Source organism: Carassius auratus, unplaced genomic scaffold (genome assembly GCF_003368295.1).
Source record: "Carassius auratus strain Wakin unplaced genomic scaffold, ASM336829v1 scaf_tig00214534, whole genome shotgun sequence".
NCBI lineage: Eukaryota > Metazoa > Chordata > Actinopteri > Cypriniformes > Cyprinidae > Carassius > Carassius auratus.
In genome coordinates, this window is record NW_020527695.1 from 242,547 (window position 1) to 258,898 (window position 16,352).

The following is a 16,352-nucleotide window of genomic DNA, read 5'->3' on the forward strand; positions in this document are numbered from 1 at the left end:
ACTTTCAGAGAGAGATTCGAACAGCGCCACCCACTGGCTGCTCCATGACTTCTGCTGGAACTACAGTCTACAGCAAATACATCAAATCACCATTTCTGTAGCTCTAGAGCTGTATTGATTCACTGTACTGTGGTAACATATAAATATAAAAACTATGGAAGCATATGGGTAGCAATATTCTATTTGGAATGCAATATGTAAAATGGCAATGCATTTCTGTATTTACATGTACATTTTCCAATACATTTGTGCAACGTTTGGAGCAAAATGAAAATAAAAATGAAATTACATCATTTTGATTTGCCATTTCATACACTAGTTTTAATATGTAAAATGAATACTAATTTTAATGCTTTATAAGTTGCAAAATTAAAATGAAAATGTATTACAGAAATGATTAGATTTGTATAATATGTTCAAGCAAAAACTGTGGCAAAATTATCATTCAAATGCTATTTTTCTTAATTGCATTAACATTCACAGTCAAGACACTTACGATTGCATTTTCATTCAGTGTCCCGCAATCAGAGGCGGATCTAGAAAAATATTGATGGGGTGAAGAGAAGGGGGCAGGAATTTTTGAGGGGTGGCAACATATGGCAGACATATATATACTGAATTTAGTCACAGTTATCACAGTTTGATGATAAATATATGTACACACTACAAAAGGACACAGGCTATCATTTACAAACTTAATCTCATGCAATCAATGTCTTGCATTTGAAACAGTTCATATAAGGAATAAGTGACCATAAGCCATAAGCACCACACACTCACTAATGCATACAGTATGCATCCACATGTAATTAAGGGCATTATATAAGGTTCAGTGTTATCATATGATTTACAGTATATTTTAATAAATATCAAACATTCAATTCAATTGTGCATTATACCTGACACCTAAAGGATCAATTACAGTTGTTTTTATGACAATAAGTCATTCTCCTCAAATGCAACTGATGTTAGAAAAGTGTATACCAATATCGCATGTAACTTTAGAGACAGTCCCTAAATTTGAGACTCGTCCAACGTCAAGCCAACTTTATGTCTGTTTTTTTTTTTTTTTTTACGTTTAGTTTTCCTTTCTCTTCGCTGGATTGCTGATGTACTCTACCCGTACATAGATGTTCATCCATCAATCATGAACATTCAGCCGCAAACATGAGGTGCGAGCGGTCGCGAGCGCGGATGGGAGAATGGAGGAAGTTTCTTTTTTTTTTTTGGAGCAACTGGGATGGTGCCCCCTCCGGGAGTTGGTTCCCTACGCAGACTGCGTACTCTGCGTTTAATGAGCGATGGTACTGAACACCTTTAATATCGAGATTTGATTAAATGCACTTCTTTTGATTTATTCATTCAAAATTGGCCGAATTCCGTGACGTTCTGCTCTGGTCTATACAGCAAGTTCCATTTCCGCGATTCAATCCCTGTCGCTTTTCAAACACAAATGGGGTGAATTTATGAATTATAGTGCGAAAGTTAGTTCTGACACAAAACGAAGTTCTTACGTATCCTCACGCTTTTTAAAAGTGGGTAACGTATCACGTAGTAGACAACACCACTGTAACGTTAGTATTATCATCTCAAAGTCTGTGCTTTCATTAAAGCTTCATTTATTGATAGATAAAAATTTCCTCCTGAGTCTCAGGCCGGTGATATACTGGTTGCGTGGCGTGAGCGTGGCTGTTGCTTTGGTTTTCTGTGTCTTTACACTATACACGTACTATTTTTGATAAATTTCTTACGTACGCCGTCGTCCCGTCGCCGCCTATGACTGGTTCCAACAGTGACGTCGCCGTGACGTCGCCGCGGGTCTGTCGTCTGCCCTCCCATTCAATCCCATTCAAAAATGGACACGGACTGACGGCGACGGAAGGGTCGACTGCTCCTTCTCCTTCTCCTGCTAAGCCTTCGATGTGTCACAAAATGCACGTCATACACTATACACCAGAACTGTGCCTGAAGCAGCGCGCCACTGTAGGTGACATAGAGGGAGACCGCCGACAGACCGGATCTCGTCTTCACGACAACAATATCTATACTTCATGTTGAGCATAAATATAAAGCCTATAAAGGACACCGTCAACAGTATTTACGGCAAAATAGACTATGTTTGACAGGTGCAATATTTGAAAATCGAAAATTATTAATTTATATTTTAAATTACATTTATATCGGAATAGAGTTCAAAGCGGGTTCGCGAATAATTTGAATCAGTTCGGGAGTTCGGAGCGGGATCGCGAATCATTTGAGTCGGTTTGGGGATCGCGAATCATTTGAATCAGTTCGGGAGTTCGTAGCGGGATCACGAATAATTTTTAGTCAGTTTGGGAGTTCGGAGCGGGATCGCGAATCATTCGAGTCAGTTTGGGGATCGCGAATCATTTGAATCAGTTCGGGAGTTCGGAGCGGGATCACGAATCACGAAAGATTTGCGCTTGTAAATTTTTTAATTGGCCATAAACTTTAATTCGTTGCTGCCAACTGTAGTGTGTGTGTGTGTGTGTGTGTGTGTGTGTGTGTGTGTGTATATATATATATATATATATATATATATATATATATATATATATATATATATATATATATATATATATATAAATTTAAATTTAATTGAAATCATTGCTTTAATATATATATAAGTTTTTATTCTACATTAATTCAAATCAATGGGTTAATTTACATGCTCTCTGTACATTCACTAACACAAACCTGACAGTCTGTGTGCCTTTGTGAGTTAAAGATGCAAATCATGTTCAAAGAAATGAGAGTCGATGAACGCAGACAAGTCATTTTTAATAATGAGTCCCTTCACATGTGTCCCGATGAAACAGAGTCTCTTCAGGGCAGAGATCCAGAGAGAGTCTCTTTCTGCTGCAGCTTCAGGATCAGCTCCAGCAGATTCATCTGCATCATCACCTCCTGAGACGGACAGAGAGAGACGAGTGAGAGAACGAGAGAAGACGAGGCTGAGAGAGAGAGACGAGTGAGAGAACGAGAGAAGACGAGAGAGAGAGAGAGAGAGACGAGTGAGAGAACGAGAGAAGACGAGGCTGAGAGAGAGAGAGAGAGAGAGAGAGACGAGGCTGAGAGAGAGAGAGAGAGAGAGAGAGAGAGACGAGGCTGAGAGAGAGAGAGAGAGAGAGAGACCTGTGGGTTAGTGGTGATGTAGAAGCCCTGCACGCCTGCTTTCTCCAGCGTGTTCTGCTGATCTAGAACCTTCTGGTCCATCTCAGCCACGACCTTCTCGTCCATCATCCTCTGCTCTTCTTTCACTCGCTGATCGAGAGCCTGAAGCAGTGACCGAGACAACACATTAACTCTACACGTCCTCTTTAAATCACAGACACGTCCTAAACATGCCTGAAGTCTCCAGGTTCTGGCTCTGTTTTACTGAAGTGCTCTATATTTGCATCGTTTTGATTGGTAGATCCCACCTTCTCTCATGACATGATTGGTCAATTCTGTACAATGCCTGCGTGAAGGACCTTGAACTTAATGAAATAAATACTCATTTAAGTGAAATAGAAATATTAAATAAAAATATTAATATTAACAGTGACAACATAAACATGAACAAAAAAAACTGAAAACAAAACTAATAAATATTGTATAGTTAGTATATAAATATTACTAAAATAACAGTTTTCATGATTATAGTTATTATAAGAAGTCATAATATTAGTCAAAAATAATTAATATGATTATTAAAGATAGGTCTGAAGCTGCCTGTTTAAAGAAAACAAAGATTATCATCTAAATAAATATAAAACTAACATGTACCAAAATAAATCAATGAAGAAATATCACTATAATACTACTGAACTGAAACTTAATGATTATACATTTAATTTATATAATGATAATAATAATAATAATGATGATTATTATTATTATTATTATTCATATTCTATTAATATTTTATTTATCTTATTAATATTTTATTATTAATGTTGTTATTTAAAATATTATTATTATTAATGTTGCCATTTAAAACAACATTAATAATAATTTTAAATTAAATTTATTTTATATATTTTATTTATATTTTATTAATCATGTTGTTGTTTAAAATATTATTATTATTATTATTAATGCTTAAATTTAAAACAACAACAACAATAATAATAATTATTATTATTATCATCATCAGTATTTTAATGAATGCTGTTATAATAATAATAATAATAATAATAATAATAAGTCTCTTTGATAGGCTTTTCTTTAGTTGACAACATTTATAAAACATAATAAAGCATTACAAAGCAGTCTCATTAAAACTTAGAAAGATTTTTATCAGCCACTTAAACTCAAACAGCATTTGCAAATGTGATAATCATGCTAAACCATATAATGTTCCCAGGAATTGTTGGAATTATTAATAAAAATTAAAAACAGTCAACTGCTATTTGGTGCTTTGGTGTGTGTTAATTTTAATTTTTTGGTGTGTGTTATTGTGCCGTCTGCACAATATCGGTCAAACTAGCTACCTTCAATATTACAGTAATGACTGTAATGAAAATAGGAAAACAAAGCCAAAAGCCAGATATTTTAGGCAACTTATAAATCCGGTCCAGGACATATCCAGGAGACGGAGGACACAAATTCCCCCTGACCACACGTCATCGTACCTCAGTTTCTGCTCTCTGGGTGGATTTCAGAACGGCCAGATTGTGAGACTTACACATCTGCAGAGACTGTCTGTGTTTCCTCACCAAATCCTGCTTGAGAGCTGAAACACACACACACACACACACAGTCAACATCTTACAGGTTTCAGCACGGCCTGAAACACACACACACACACACACACCTCTGTGCTCGCAGTGTAGCTTCTGTCTCTGGTTGTAGAGGTTTTTCTCCATCAGGTGTTGAATGTCCAGCAGCCCTTGCACTATTTCATACACCGTCCCATCGATGAGCGCTTGAGCCAGATCACTGAGTGTGGTGTAGGACAGACGCTGCTGAAACGAGCTGAAACACACCTTTGTTTCTCACTAAACTCCTCCAAGGACATCAGCAGAGCGAGCAGAAAGAGTTTTCACTGCCAAACCATCACTAAACATCATATACGTGAAGATTTGAACAAAATCTGTTCATCGTCAATGTGGAAAAGAGTGACAGATGTTCTCTACAGACTGCTTGACAAGGTTTTGAACATTAAGTCAGCAAGCAGCACTATTTGCGGAAATGCATTCGATACTTTTATTGAAAAGTTTTTTTTAATACCCATTCACATATATTTACTCTTGTTTTAATCATGCACTCACTTAATTTAGTTAATTTTCTCAGAAAACAAAACATCAATTTATTTCAATTTGCATCTCCAGTGAATGTATCTCGGTTTAAAGATGTTTAGATATTTGCATTGAAAATTAACTTTTTTTTTTTTGGTAGTGCATGTAATATTTAATGCAATAACTTCACGAATTTGACTTTCTGCTCAGATTTAAGACCTTTGTAAGGCCTTAATTTGTGGATTCAATATTTTTTAGGATAATGTGATGATTTGTTGATATGGTGTGATGATGCGTTATGTGATGTGATGTAATGTAATAATGTGATGTGATGATGTAATGTGATGTGACATAATGATATGATGAGATGCAATGTAATGTGATGTCATGATGTGATTATGTAAGAATGTAATATGATGTGACAATGTGATGTGATTTTATGTGATGTGATTATGTAAGGTTGTGTGGTGATGTGTTATGTAATGCAATGTGATATGATGTAATGTGATGATGTGATGTTTTACAATGAAGTTTTGTTGTGATGTGATTATGTTGGGTTGTGATTGTGTAATGATGTGATGCAATGTAATGTGATGTAATGATGTGATGACGTATGGTTATCTGATGTAATGTGATGTAATTTGATGTGATGTAATTTGATGTGATGTGATGATGTTATTTGATGTGATGATGTAATGTGATGATATAATGTAATGTGATGATCAAAAGGTGATGTGATGTAATGATGTAAGGTTATGTGATGTGATGTTATGTGATGTGACGTTCTGATGTAATGTAATGATGTAAGGTGATGTGTTGTGATGTAATGTAATGTAACATGATGTGATGTTATGGGATGTGATGACGTAATATGATGTATTGTGATGATGAAAGGTGATATGATGTAATTTGATGTGATGTGATGATGTTATTTGATGTGATGATGTAAGGTGATGTAATGATGTAAGGTGATGATGTAATGTAATGTGATGATCAAAAGGTGATGTGATGTAATGATGTAAGGTTATGTGATGTGATGTAATGTGATGTGACGATCTGATGTGATGTGATGTAATGATGTAAGGTGATGTGTTGTGATGTAATGTAATGTAACATGATGTGATGTTATGGGATGTGATGACGTAATATGATGTATTGTGATGATGAAAGGTGATATGATGTAAGGTTATGTGATGTGATGTGATGTGACGATCTGATGTGATGTGATGTAATGATGTAAGGTAAGGTGATGTGATGTAATGTGATGTATTGTGATGATGAAAGGTGATATGATGTAAGGTTATGTGATGTGATGTGATGTGATGTAATGATGTAAGGTAAGGTGATGTGATGTACTGTGATGATGTAATGTGATGTGCGCACCTGGGCAGGTCTTTCACGAGCGTCTGCAGCTCTGACAGCAGGTAATAGTGTCTCTCCTGTTGTCTTGCAGCATCAGACTGATCTTCACTCATACTACAGTACTTGTCCATCCCACAATCAGCTTCTACATCATGGAGAAAAGAGCTCATAATAAATAAATAATTTCCCTTAAGAATCTAAATGAATAAGCATGAGTGGATGTAATAAAACAGTTTTTGTTGATTGAAATAAAGCTGAAAAAATTAAATACGAATATTAGATGAAAATTATACTTTTTTTTTTTATTTTTTTTTTTTGCAATTAGAAATGTTTGCTTTGGCAACTAGTTAAAACTATAAAAATATAACCTAATTTAAAATATTAATAAATAAGATAATAGTATAGAAAAAAATACTCAAATACTTGACATGCTCACCTAAATTAAGCATTGATGTGCCAAGCAGCGTGACAACCGTAAACACTCTACATTTATTAAGTGTTATGATTAGGGATATTATTATTAATCACTTATCACAAATAATTAATTTGCTCATTAAAGACACATGTAGAATTTAGATTTTATAAAGAAAGATTAACATCTAACAAAATACAAACAAACAAATAGATATATAAGCAATCGAGCTGCAATAAACTAGTAGAAACTGAATATAAACTCATTAAACAATGCAATAATCAGGAGGAATGTTGCACATGGATCGTTTTGAATATGTACTGACTGCAAAAGAAAGTGACACTAAAAACAGAGATTCGAATGAAAGTAACTCTTACCTGCTTGATATTTCTGCTTCCGGAGAGAAAAAGACTTACGCTTAAAGCGTCTCGCCTTTAAATACGAACGTTCGGTTGATTTTTAATATGGATAATAACCACAGACTGTATAAAACCGATAATAACAAATACTACAGACTGATGTGACAACTGTTATGAACTGCGCGTGCAGGTTTACACATGCGCACCAGCAGCACGTGAGGTCCTTCAGCACGAGGGGCTGCCCTTTCATTCGCCTAGAAGTTTTCTTATAGTTGAATAATTCATAGATATAATAGATTTTTTACTATGTTAATATTTAATCCATATTTTTAGTTCAACTTATTGTTACACACACATACACATATACATTTTATTTATGTAGCACTTTTCTAAACAAGTTAATGCAAATCAATACGAAAACTAACAGGTACCCAGTGTAATGACTTTAATACTGGTGTAATATCATCTGTCTTTTTAATTTGTTTCAGTATTCGAGCTGCAGAATTTTGGATTAATTGCGATTGGTTAATCGTATTCTAGACCAGAACGAAGGGCATTACTAGTTATAAATGCATGTATTGTTTTTTTCTGTGTTACTCAGAGAAAGAAATGGTCTTACTTTAGTAATTTTCTTCAGATTATAAAATGATGTTTTGGTAACATTATGTACATGAGATTTAAAGTTAAAATCCGATTTAAAGACAACTCCTAAACTAGTTTACGTGTCAATTTCTTACTTTACACTTTTGATCCAATAATCAACACTTCAGTTTTATCTTGGTTGAGTTGTAAGAAGTCATCCAAACATTTATGTCTTGGATGCAATTTGCAAGTGTATTTAATATATATATATATGTATATGAAAAGAGATCCTGATGATGTGACCAGGAGAAAAGCAGCGGTCCTAGAACTGATCCTTGAAGAACCCCACATGGATGGTACCTTGTTATATTCAAACAAGGTATTATTAATAGATACAACAAATGTTCTTTCACTAAGACATGATTAAAGAAAAAACTATTTAAAACTGTTTCAGATAGATCAACATACTCACTAATAAACAAATAAACTAATAAACATGCTCACTATTTAAAAGGATCTATTGTATCAAATGCAGCACTCAATTCAAGAAGCACCAGAACTGAAGGCCAATTTCTGTCCAGGTTTATATATGTCATTAACAACTTTAATAAAACAGGTCTCTGTATTATGGCATTTTCTAAAACCAGACTGAAACAAATATTTCATATTTGCATTTAAGAAAGTACTCAACTGATTAAAAACTATTGTCTCTGATAATTTACTTTTACAAAAAATGTAATGTAAAATTTACAAAAATGTAAGATTTGAGATTGGTCTATAATTTCTAGGAGTAAAAATATCTGAATTTTACTAGGGCAGATTTAAGATCAGAGGGGAAAATGGGAAGCTGCAGGGAGTGATTTACTATCTCTAAGAGATATGGAGTTAATATTGTTAATAAATCAGCATTTAAGAAGTACTTCTTAAGGATCATGCAACACTGAAGACTGGAGCAATGATGCTGATGGATATTCGGCTTGATATATATATATGTGTGTGTGTGTGTGTGTGTGTGTGTTGGGAATGTTATGGTTGTGAAGGCGAGGTTTCTGTGGTTACAGCAGCGGTACGATGCACTGCGCGTCACTCACCTGCAGATGTCGCTGTTCACTCATTTTCTCATCAGCATCACTGAAGCCTCATCATCATCACCATCATCATCGTCTCATCATCACCCGAGAACAGAGACAGACGCATCACGACTCACGCTCTGTTGCGATGACAGTAATACATTTAGATCACAGAGTGACTCGAGAATCATCACCGATGCGGAACTGATCGAGCGGATCGATGCGCGCGGATCAATGGATCTGGATGAAGCCGGTGAGAAACTCCAGATCACACCATCCCCTGAACATCGTGAGATAGTTATTGCATTGAAGATCTGCTTAATTCTTCATGTCATTCTAGATTCTCATTGGATCATGGAGACGACGTTATCATTGCTCTAGGTTTTTATCTGAGTGTCTCCAGTGCTCCTGATCCGAGCTTCGGGTTTCTGATCGGGGTTTGACCAGCTCTGATCCAGACCTGCAGATCTTCAGTGACATGAGCTCCTCTCATCATGGCCAGAAACACTTCTCTCTACTTTCGCATCGTCGAGGGACGAAATCTGCCTGCAAAAGACGTGTGAGTTCACGCAAAAGAGCCTGGATCTGATGAGAGTTATGAGACTGATCATATTTGTTCCCTGCACACAAAAATATGTTTTGCTTTAAACCTTATTGATCATACTGATGTAATTTTGCAAACAATGGGAATGTTATCAGCGTCCGGGAAAGTTACTTTTAAAAGAAATGCATTACAATTTTGCGTTACTTCCTTAAAAAAGTAACAAATTGATACCGAGTTACTTTTAATGGAATGTAATGCGTTGCGTTACATTTGCGTTACTTTTTAAATCTGGGCTGGTCTTGCTCGATTGTATTTAATCTATTTTTGACAAATGTAAAAGCCCTTTTAAGCCAAAAGTGAAATGTAGAAGCCTCAGGCTGAAGGAAATGTCAAATCATGTCTGTGCATTTCCATTTTGAGGAATACTGAATGTGTTTTTGTGCCTATTAAGTTATGATAATGTTATTCCTGAATGTTCAAAACATTAAAATGCAATGTTTAAGAAACATTAGATGAACATCCAACTAAAATGTCTCAGTAGAGAAGTTCAATGAACATTAAATGACCAGTTAAGTTTCTGTTAAAGTCAAACCCATTTCTACACACCTTTTAGAGAACATTGCCAGAACGTTTTGCAAATGTTCCCATTAAGTTCTGAAAAGGTTATTTCTGAATGTTTCTTTGTAAAGCAAACATTCCGTTTTATAATTGTGAAAACAACGTTACTTTTAAATGTCCAGTGTACATTATGAAAAAAAAAAATAAAATTAAGGAGGCATATAGTATTTAAAAAACTACAACATTCTGTGAATATTGTAGAAGTAATGTTTTTGAGCGAACATTTCGAGAATGTTATTAAAACACTTATGAACGTTCTGAGAATGTTCTCCAGTGTTTGATCTAGAACTCTGTTGTGTGTTTCTGTCTAGTTCTGGGACCAGTGATCCGTACTGCATCGTCAAAGTTGACAATGAGGTCGTGGCCAGGTGAGTGTCACATTCTCACCTGTGTGTGTGTGTGTGTGTGTGTGTGTGTGCTTATAATAAAAAATTTCAATAATTCTGCAATAGAGCAAATCTGCCAAAGCTTTCCATAAAAAGTACAAAAGGTTTTTTATTTTATTTTTTATTCTGTAATAGATCAAATCAGAACAAGATATTCCTTAAAATAAATTTTTCAAAGACAAAGTAAATATTATTTTTGTAGAATTCTGAAATAGGAAATCGAACAAAACCTTCCTTGAAAATAAAAGTTTTCAAATGAAGTAAACAGTATTAATACCTGAAAACATTCCTTTAAAAATATATATATATATATATATATATTACTCAGATAAAAATATATATATAAATATATATATATATATATATATATATATATATATATATATATATATATATATATATATACTAGTTAATTAAATTATATTGATATACATTTTTTAATTATGAAATAGGTTAAATCTGACAAAACAATTCTTATTTTTTTAATGATGTCATGTCATGATTTTTTTTTTTTTTTTTTTAATAAATCTGAAAAAGCAACAAGTGCTCCTCACTGTTCTATTAAATCTATTGATGTCCGCAGGTTTGTGTGAGGTGACAGTGCTAATAAAAAGCTTGAAATAAAACAGAAAAGCTCACATCTGTGTGCATTTCAGAGTGAGTTTAGTTATATTTTGGGCAGAAAATTGCCTCTAGAAGTGAAACTAAATCTGGCAACACATTTAGTGATGGCCTCGATTGTAAAACTGATTTATAATTATGTTTCTATAATTCTAAAGATGCAAAAAATATTTTTACATTTTACAGTTAGTCAGTAAGGTAAAAAAAATAAAAATAAATTAGACATTTATATGGCTACATGTCCACACACAAGACACAAGTATTACATTTATTGCATTTGTTCATGTTTTGAAAGATCAATTAATCATCTTAATTTATCACTGATTTATTGATTGCATGCGTGATGATTAATTGGCTAGCGGTGTTGTATTGGTCATTGATCTAACGGATCTGTTTGACACTAATGCTGTAATGCTGTACTTTACAACATCGGCCGGAGATCAGCTCACGAATCACAGAAATGATGTGTGTGTGAAAGAGTCAGTGCATTGCGAGTCGTGTTGCTCTCAGATGCTGTATTGTGATAGTTTGATGAACAGCACACCTGGTGTGGTGCATATTTAAAAAGCCTTGTGTCTTTTGAAATGGAAATGATCCGGCCTCCCTTTGAGAAATTGGGTGAATTGATTGATTGTTTTCCATCCTCGTCACTTATGGCCCTTTAAATTGTTCTCTGTATCTAGGCAGATTCTAATTCAGACTCGAATGCACGTAATAAATGCACGCAAATTGGCCTCCGTGTCGCACGAAGCGCAGTAAAGTGTTCACTAAATCATCTTTTCTAGAACCGCCACCGTTTGGAGAAACCTGAATCCGTTCTGGGGCGAGGAATACACCCTTCATCTGCCGATGGGCTTCCATACGCTCACCTTTTACGTCATGGATGAAGACACGATTGGGTAACAAACGTGATTCGTGATAAACGCGTTTGTGAAGCATCTCAGTCCAGAAGAGATGAATGCATGAGTAAAGGAACAGACATCTAGCTTCTAAAAACGTTGTGGGAACATTGTGGGATCGTTCAATTAAAATCTTTGTTTTCTAGTCACTATTAGAAAGCTAGAAAACGTATCTACTAACTGCATTATTTAATGTTAATATTTGAGCATTTATTTTTAGTAGCCTGAGAACGCTAAAATGTTAACGTTATTTAAAGGTTAAAAAACGTTTCTTTAACGTTCTACTCATTTTATTTTTTACCCTGAATATAACATTGTTTCAGTGTTTGTTTTTAATATTTTTAAGAGCGCTAAACTTTCCAGTTTTCACCCAAAATATAATGTTATTTATATGTTTTTTTATATATATATATATATTCTAAGAACACCAATATGTGTTCTCTGGAGCACAAAACCAGTCACAAGGGAGATTCATACATTTTCTGGAAGCTGAATAAATGAGTTTTCCATTGATGTGTGGTTTGTTAGGAGGACATTATTTGTCTGAGATACAACTATTAGAAAATCTGGAATCCGAGGGAGTGAAGAAAGCTAAATATTGAGAAAATCATCTTTAAATGTGTTTAAATTAAATTCTTAGCAATGCACATTACCAATCAAAAATTAAGTTTTAATGCATTTACAGTAAGAAATTTACAAATTATATCCATGGAACATGATCTTTACTTAATATCCTAATGATTTTTAGCATAAAAGAAAAATGGATAATTTTGACCCATATTGTGTATTTTTGGCTATTGCTACAAATATACCCCCAGAGACTTCTTTTGTGCTCCAGGGACACATAAGTCCAGTTTTCTTGCCATGATTAGAACATTATTTAAAGATTACAAAACTGTTGTTTAAAACGTTCATCAAGTACTAAAAGCACAGTTTGAGAATGTTTTCTGCTGGTGTTTGTGTTGTGGAGACTCATGAAGACATTCACATTCACACAGCAGAACATTTGCTCACACAAACACGCAGATGGTGTGATGACCACGTCTTTGATTCATTCGTCTGAGTGGAGATCTGTTTATCTGTAAATGTAGAGTTGATGATGATCATGCTGGTGGTTTAATTTGGAAATCTTCTGAACATTTACAAGCATCTCATATGGTTTTTCATGCTGCAGTCACGACGATGTGATTGGTAAAATCTCCCTGAGTAAAGATGCGATCGCTGCTCAACACAAAGGTAAGCGTGTGATTATTTAAGATGAAGATGAATGCAGAAATTCACGCAAGGTGCTATGAGACATAAATCTGTTTTGTGTTTAAGATTTCTTGCTCATCACATTTTTTTATAATAATTTTTAGGGCCCGAGCACCGATGGTGTGAGGACCCTATTGGAATTGCTCCGTTTATTATTATTATTAGGGCTCAAGCCCAAAGGGCGAGAGGCCTATTGTTTTCCTTAGGATTATTTTTAGGGCTCAAGCCCAAAGGGCGAGAGGCCTATTGTTTTCCTTAGGATTATTTTTTATTATTATTATTATTATTATTATTATTATTTTTTTCCAACGTCTCGGGGGCTTTTGGGGCCCTTAACGTGCTTAAAAAGTCTTGAAAATTGGCACACAGATTGGAACCTGCGGCCATTAGGGCCGGGCAGAGACTGATACACGGGCGTGGCACAGGGGCTCTACAGCGCCCCCTGGAATATGGAGGGCCATATATCATACATTCTTGCTCGTAGACGTATGAAACTCGGTACACATATAAATCTCATCAATCCAAACAACTTTTGTATTGCATATCATAGGCTCCGCCCAACAGGAAGTTGGCTATTTAGGGTTTAGTATTCAAATTTTTCGTCAAAGTTGTGGGGGCTTTTGGGGTCCTTAACATACTCAAAAACTCTTGAAAATTTGCGCACACTTTAGAATCTGTGGCCTTTAGGAGCCTGCAGAGGCTGGGACCCGGGCGTGGCACAGGGGCTCTACGGCGCCCCCTGGAACACAGTCAGAAATGTTGATCTATAGCTCACACATACTTGCACATATTCATATGAAACTCAGTACACATATAGATCTCATCGTGCCGAACAACTTTCGTATTGCATGTCATAGGCTCCACCCAACAGGAAGTCAGCTATTTAGAGTTATGTAAAAAGCGCATGCTCTGGAATTTGAAATACTTGTCATAGGTTTTTTTCTCGATTGCCGCCAAACTCGGTCAACATGATCTCAAGACACTGGGGATGAAAAATTGCCAGGGGATTTTTGATATCTCGAACGGTTTGCTCGTGGCGAGGCGTTGAAATTATGGCGAGAAAAGAGAAACAGGAAGTGTCTAATACCATCCACATACATTTCCTGATTTTAATCAAACTTCATCAGATTATTCGTTGTATGATGTCGATCGCATATATGTGACTATTAGGAGTCAAAGTTATAGCGCCACCAACTGGCAGAAGGAAGTGTGTCATTTTCAAAATGATTTGAATTCAGCATCTTATTATTACTCGATTTGCTTCAAACTTCATCAGAATAATGTTAAAACACAGCCGATATAAATCTGCAAGGGGGATATTGATATCTAAAAAATTGTTGACGTGGCAACATGTCAAACTGGAATACTTCTCAGGTGATTTTGAGGCAAATAACATACTTAGAATTTCACAAAACTCTGAACACACATCAGTATTTCTGATAGGAACTTAAATTGTGAATGGATTTTGGGTAGCTTGAATGGTTTTGCCGTGGTGATTTTTTTAAATGACCTTACAAAGGGAATCATTATTGTATTTTTAAATTGCAGCTTCCAAACACGTCAAAGAATTTTTTTCATACAGATGAAAAAGTCATTCTGAGTAAATATGGATAGTTTCACGACTTTACAACACTGTATGGATAACAGAAAATTAAAAAACTTTCAGACATCTCATCTCACTCTGTCCCTCTGTTTGAGTATATGTGCTTCAGACTTCCATTGTCTGAGAGAAATAGCGCCCCTACAGGTTCAATTCCCGAACTTTTACTTTCACTTTTAAATCGGTTAAAAATACAAATAAATACTTAGATTTAATTCACACTGACAAGCTAAACCAACATATCTGATTATTACCGGTTCAGGGCTCATGGATAAATTATTTCTGGCCAGAGATACGTGAGAAATAAGAGAGATGAATCACCGCTGTGATCACGAGCGTCTGGAGTAAAGAGCTCAGAGAAAACGAATTTATTCCTGTTTTAAAGCTTTTAAAAATAAATTATTACAGCGATATCACACAATCAACCAATTAGAACACACCAAGAGCTAAATTCAGATGTTTTTGAACTGTTTGTGTGAAAATGAAATATTTGTGGCTGCCTATCTGAAATCACCACCTCCAATCAGCGCGTACAGTGTCGAGCTCAAAACAAACGAATTTATTCTTGTTTAAGAGCTTTTTTAAATAAAATATTACCACAAATGCACACAATAAACCCACTGTAACACAACAAGAGGTAAATGCAGGTGTTTGTGACCAGTTTAAGTGTGCAAGACTATTTGAAAGCGCGACTGGCAGAATAACATATCTCTCGAGCCGCAGGATTCTGGCTTTCGTCGTACGAACGAACACATCACGGACAAGATTATTTCAAAATACATAATAGCTTGGCGAATATAAACGAAAACAGCCACGTTAACATAAACTGGATCTACTGGATTTGAATATTAAAGTGACCACATTTACCACTTGCTTCTGTCTTCAATTTTAATCTATATAAAAAAGGAAACTCATTCGACTTGGCTGCTTTTTTAATGTGTGCGTATTTATTTATTTACCTTTTTATACATTTTGTATAATTTCATAGTTTGTGTATTACAATTATAAAAACAAAAATAAATTTAGCCACTCACATAGAAATAGCTTAGGCCTTAACCTTTTTCTGACAGTTTTAGGGATTTTTAAAAATCCTAAAAAAAACTTATTTGTGGCTGCAAATAATAATTTCAAACTCATTTGATACTGACCCTATGACATCCTGTGACATTATATTTATTTGAATTTACATAATCTCATGGATGTAACAGTAAATCTGTTCAGCTCACAGATCAATACTAAACTGTAATGCAAGCAGAACTTTCACAAATGCTTATGAGTCATTTAAGGATTTGATAACACTGTAAAATAATGTCTAATTTGTTAACATTAGCAAATGCATTGATAACACTTTATAATAACTGCACTCATTAGTAAATAGTCAGTTCATGCTTTATAAAGCCTT

At 34.9% G+C, this 16,352-nt stretch overlaps 1 protein-coding gene and 1 long non-coding RNA gene across 2 annotated transcripts; one reads left to right on the forward strand and one right to left on the reverse strand.

Moving 5' to 3' along the window:
• Window positions 1–2,694: 2,694 nt before the first annotated feature.
• On the reverse strand, window positions 2,695–7,576 carry LOC113092213 (protein DGCR6). The gene is made up of 6 exons (XM_026257846.1): window positions 7,395–7,576; window positions 6,627–6,750; window positions 4,820–4,980; window positions 4,638–4,738; window positions 3,157–3,297; window positions 2,695–2,928 (listed from the first exon to the last, which is right to left on the reverse strand). Exons 2-6 carry the CDS (start codon window positions 6,734–6,736, stop codon window positions 2,848–2,850), a joined length of 594 nt encoding a protein of 197 aa, XP_026113631.1. The 5' UTR covers window positions 6,737–6,750; window positions 7,395–7,576; the 3' UTR covers window positions 2,695–2,847.
• A 1,822-nt stretch (window positions 7,577–9,398) lies between these two features.
• Window positions 9,399–12,027, forward strand: LOC113092215 (uncharacterized). Its single transcript, XR_003287539.1, has 3 exons — window positions 9,399–9,587; window positions 10,502–10,558; window positions 11,983–12,027. It is a non-coding gene; the product is annotated as an uncharacterized LOC113092215 (long non-coding RNA).
• Window positions 12,028–16,352: the final 4,325 nt, after the last annotated feature.

Bases quoted from the DNA above. Each gene is read 5' to 3' on its own strand.
- LOC113092213 (XM_026257846.1), bottom strand. From the start codon at position 6,736: ATGGACAAGTACTGTAGTATGAGTGAAGATCAGTCTGATGCTGCAAGA. The intron at 4,981-6,626 runs GTGCGCACATCA...GGTGTGTTTCAG, and splicing joins CTCGTGAAAGACCTGCCCAG to CTCGTTTCAGCAGCGTCTGT. The intron at 4,739-4,819 runs GTGTGTGTGTGT...TGTGTGTTTCAG, and splicing joins GCTACACTGCGAGCACAGAG to CTCTCAAGCAGGATTTGGTG.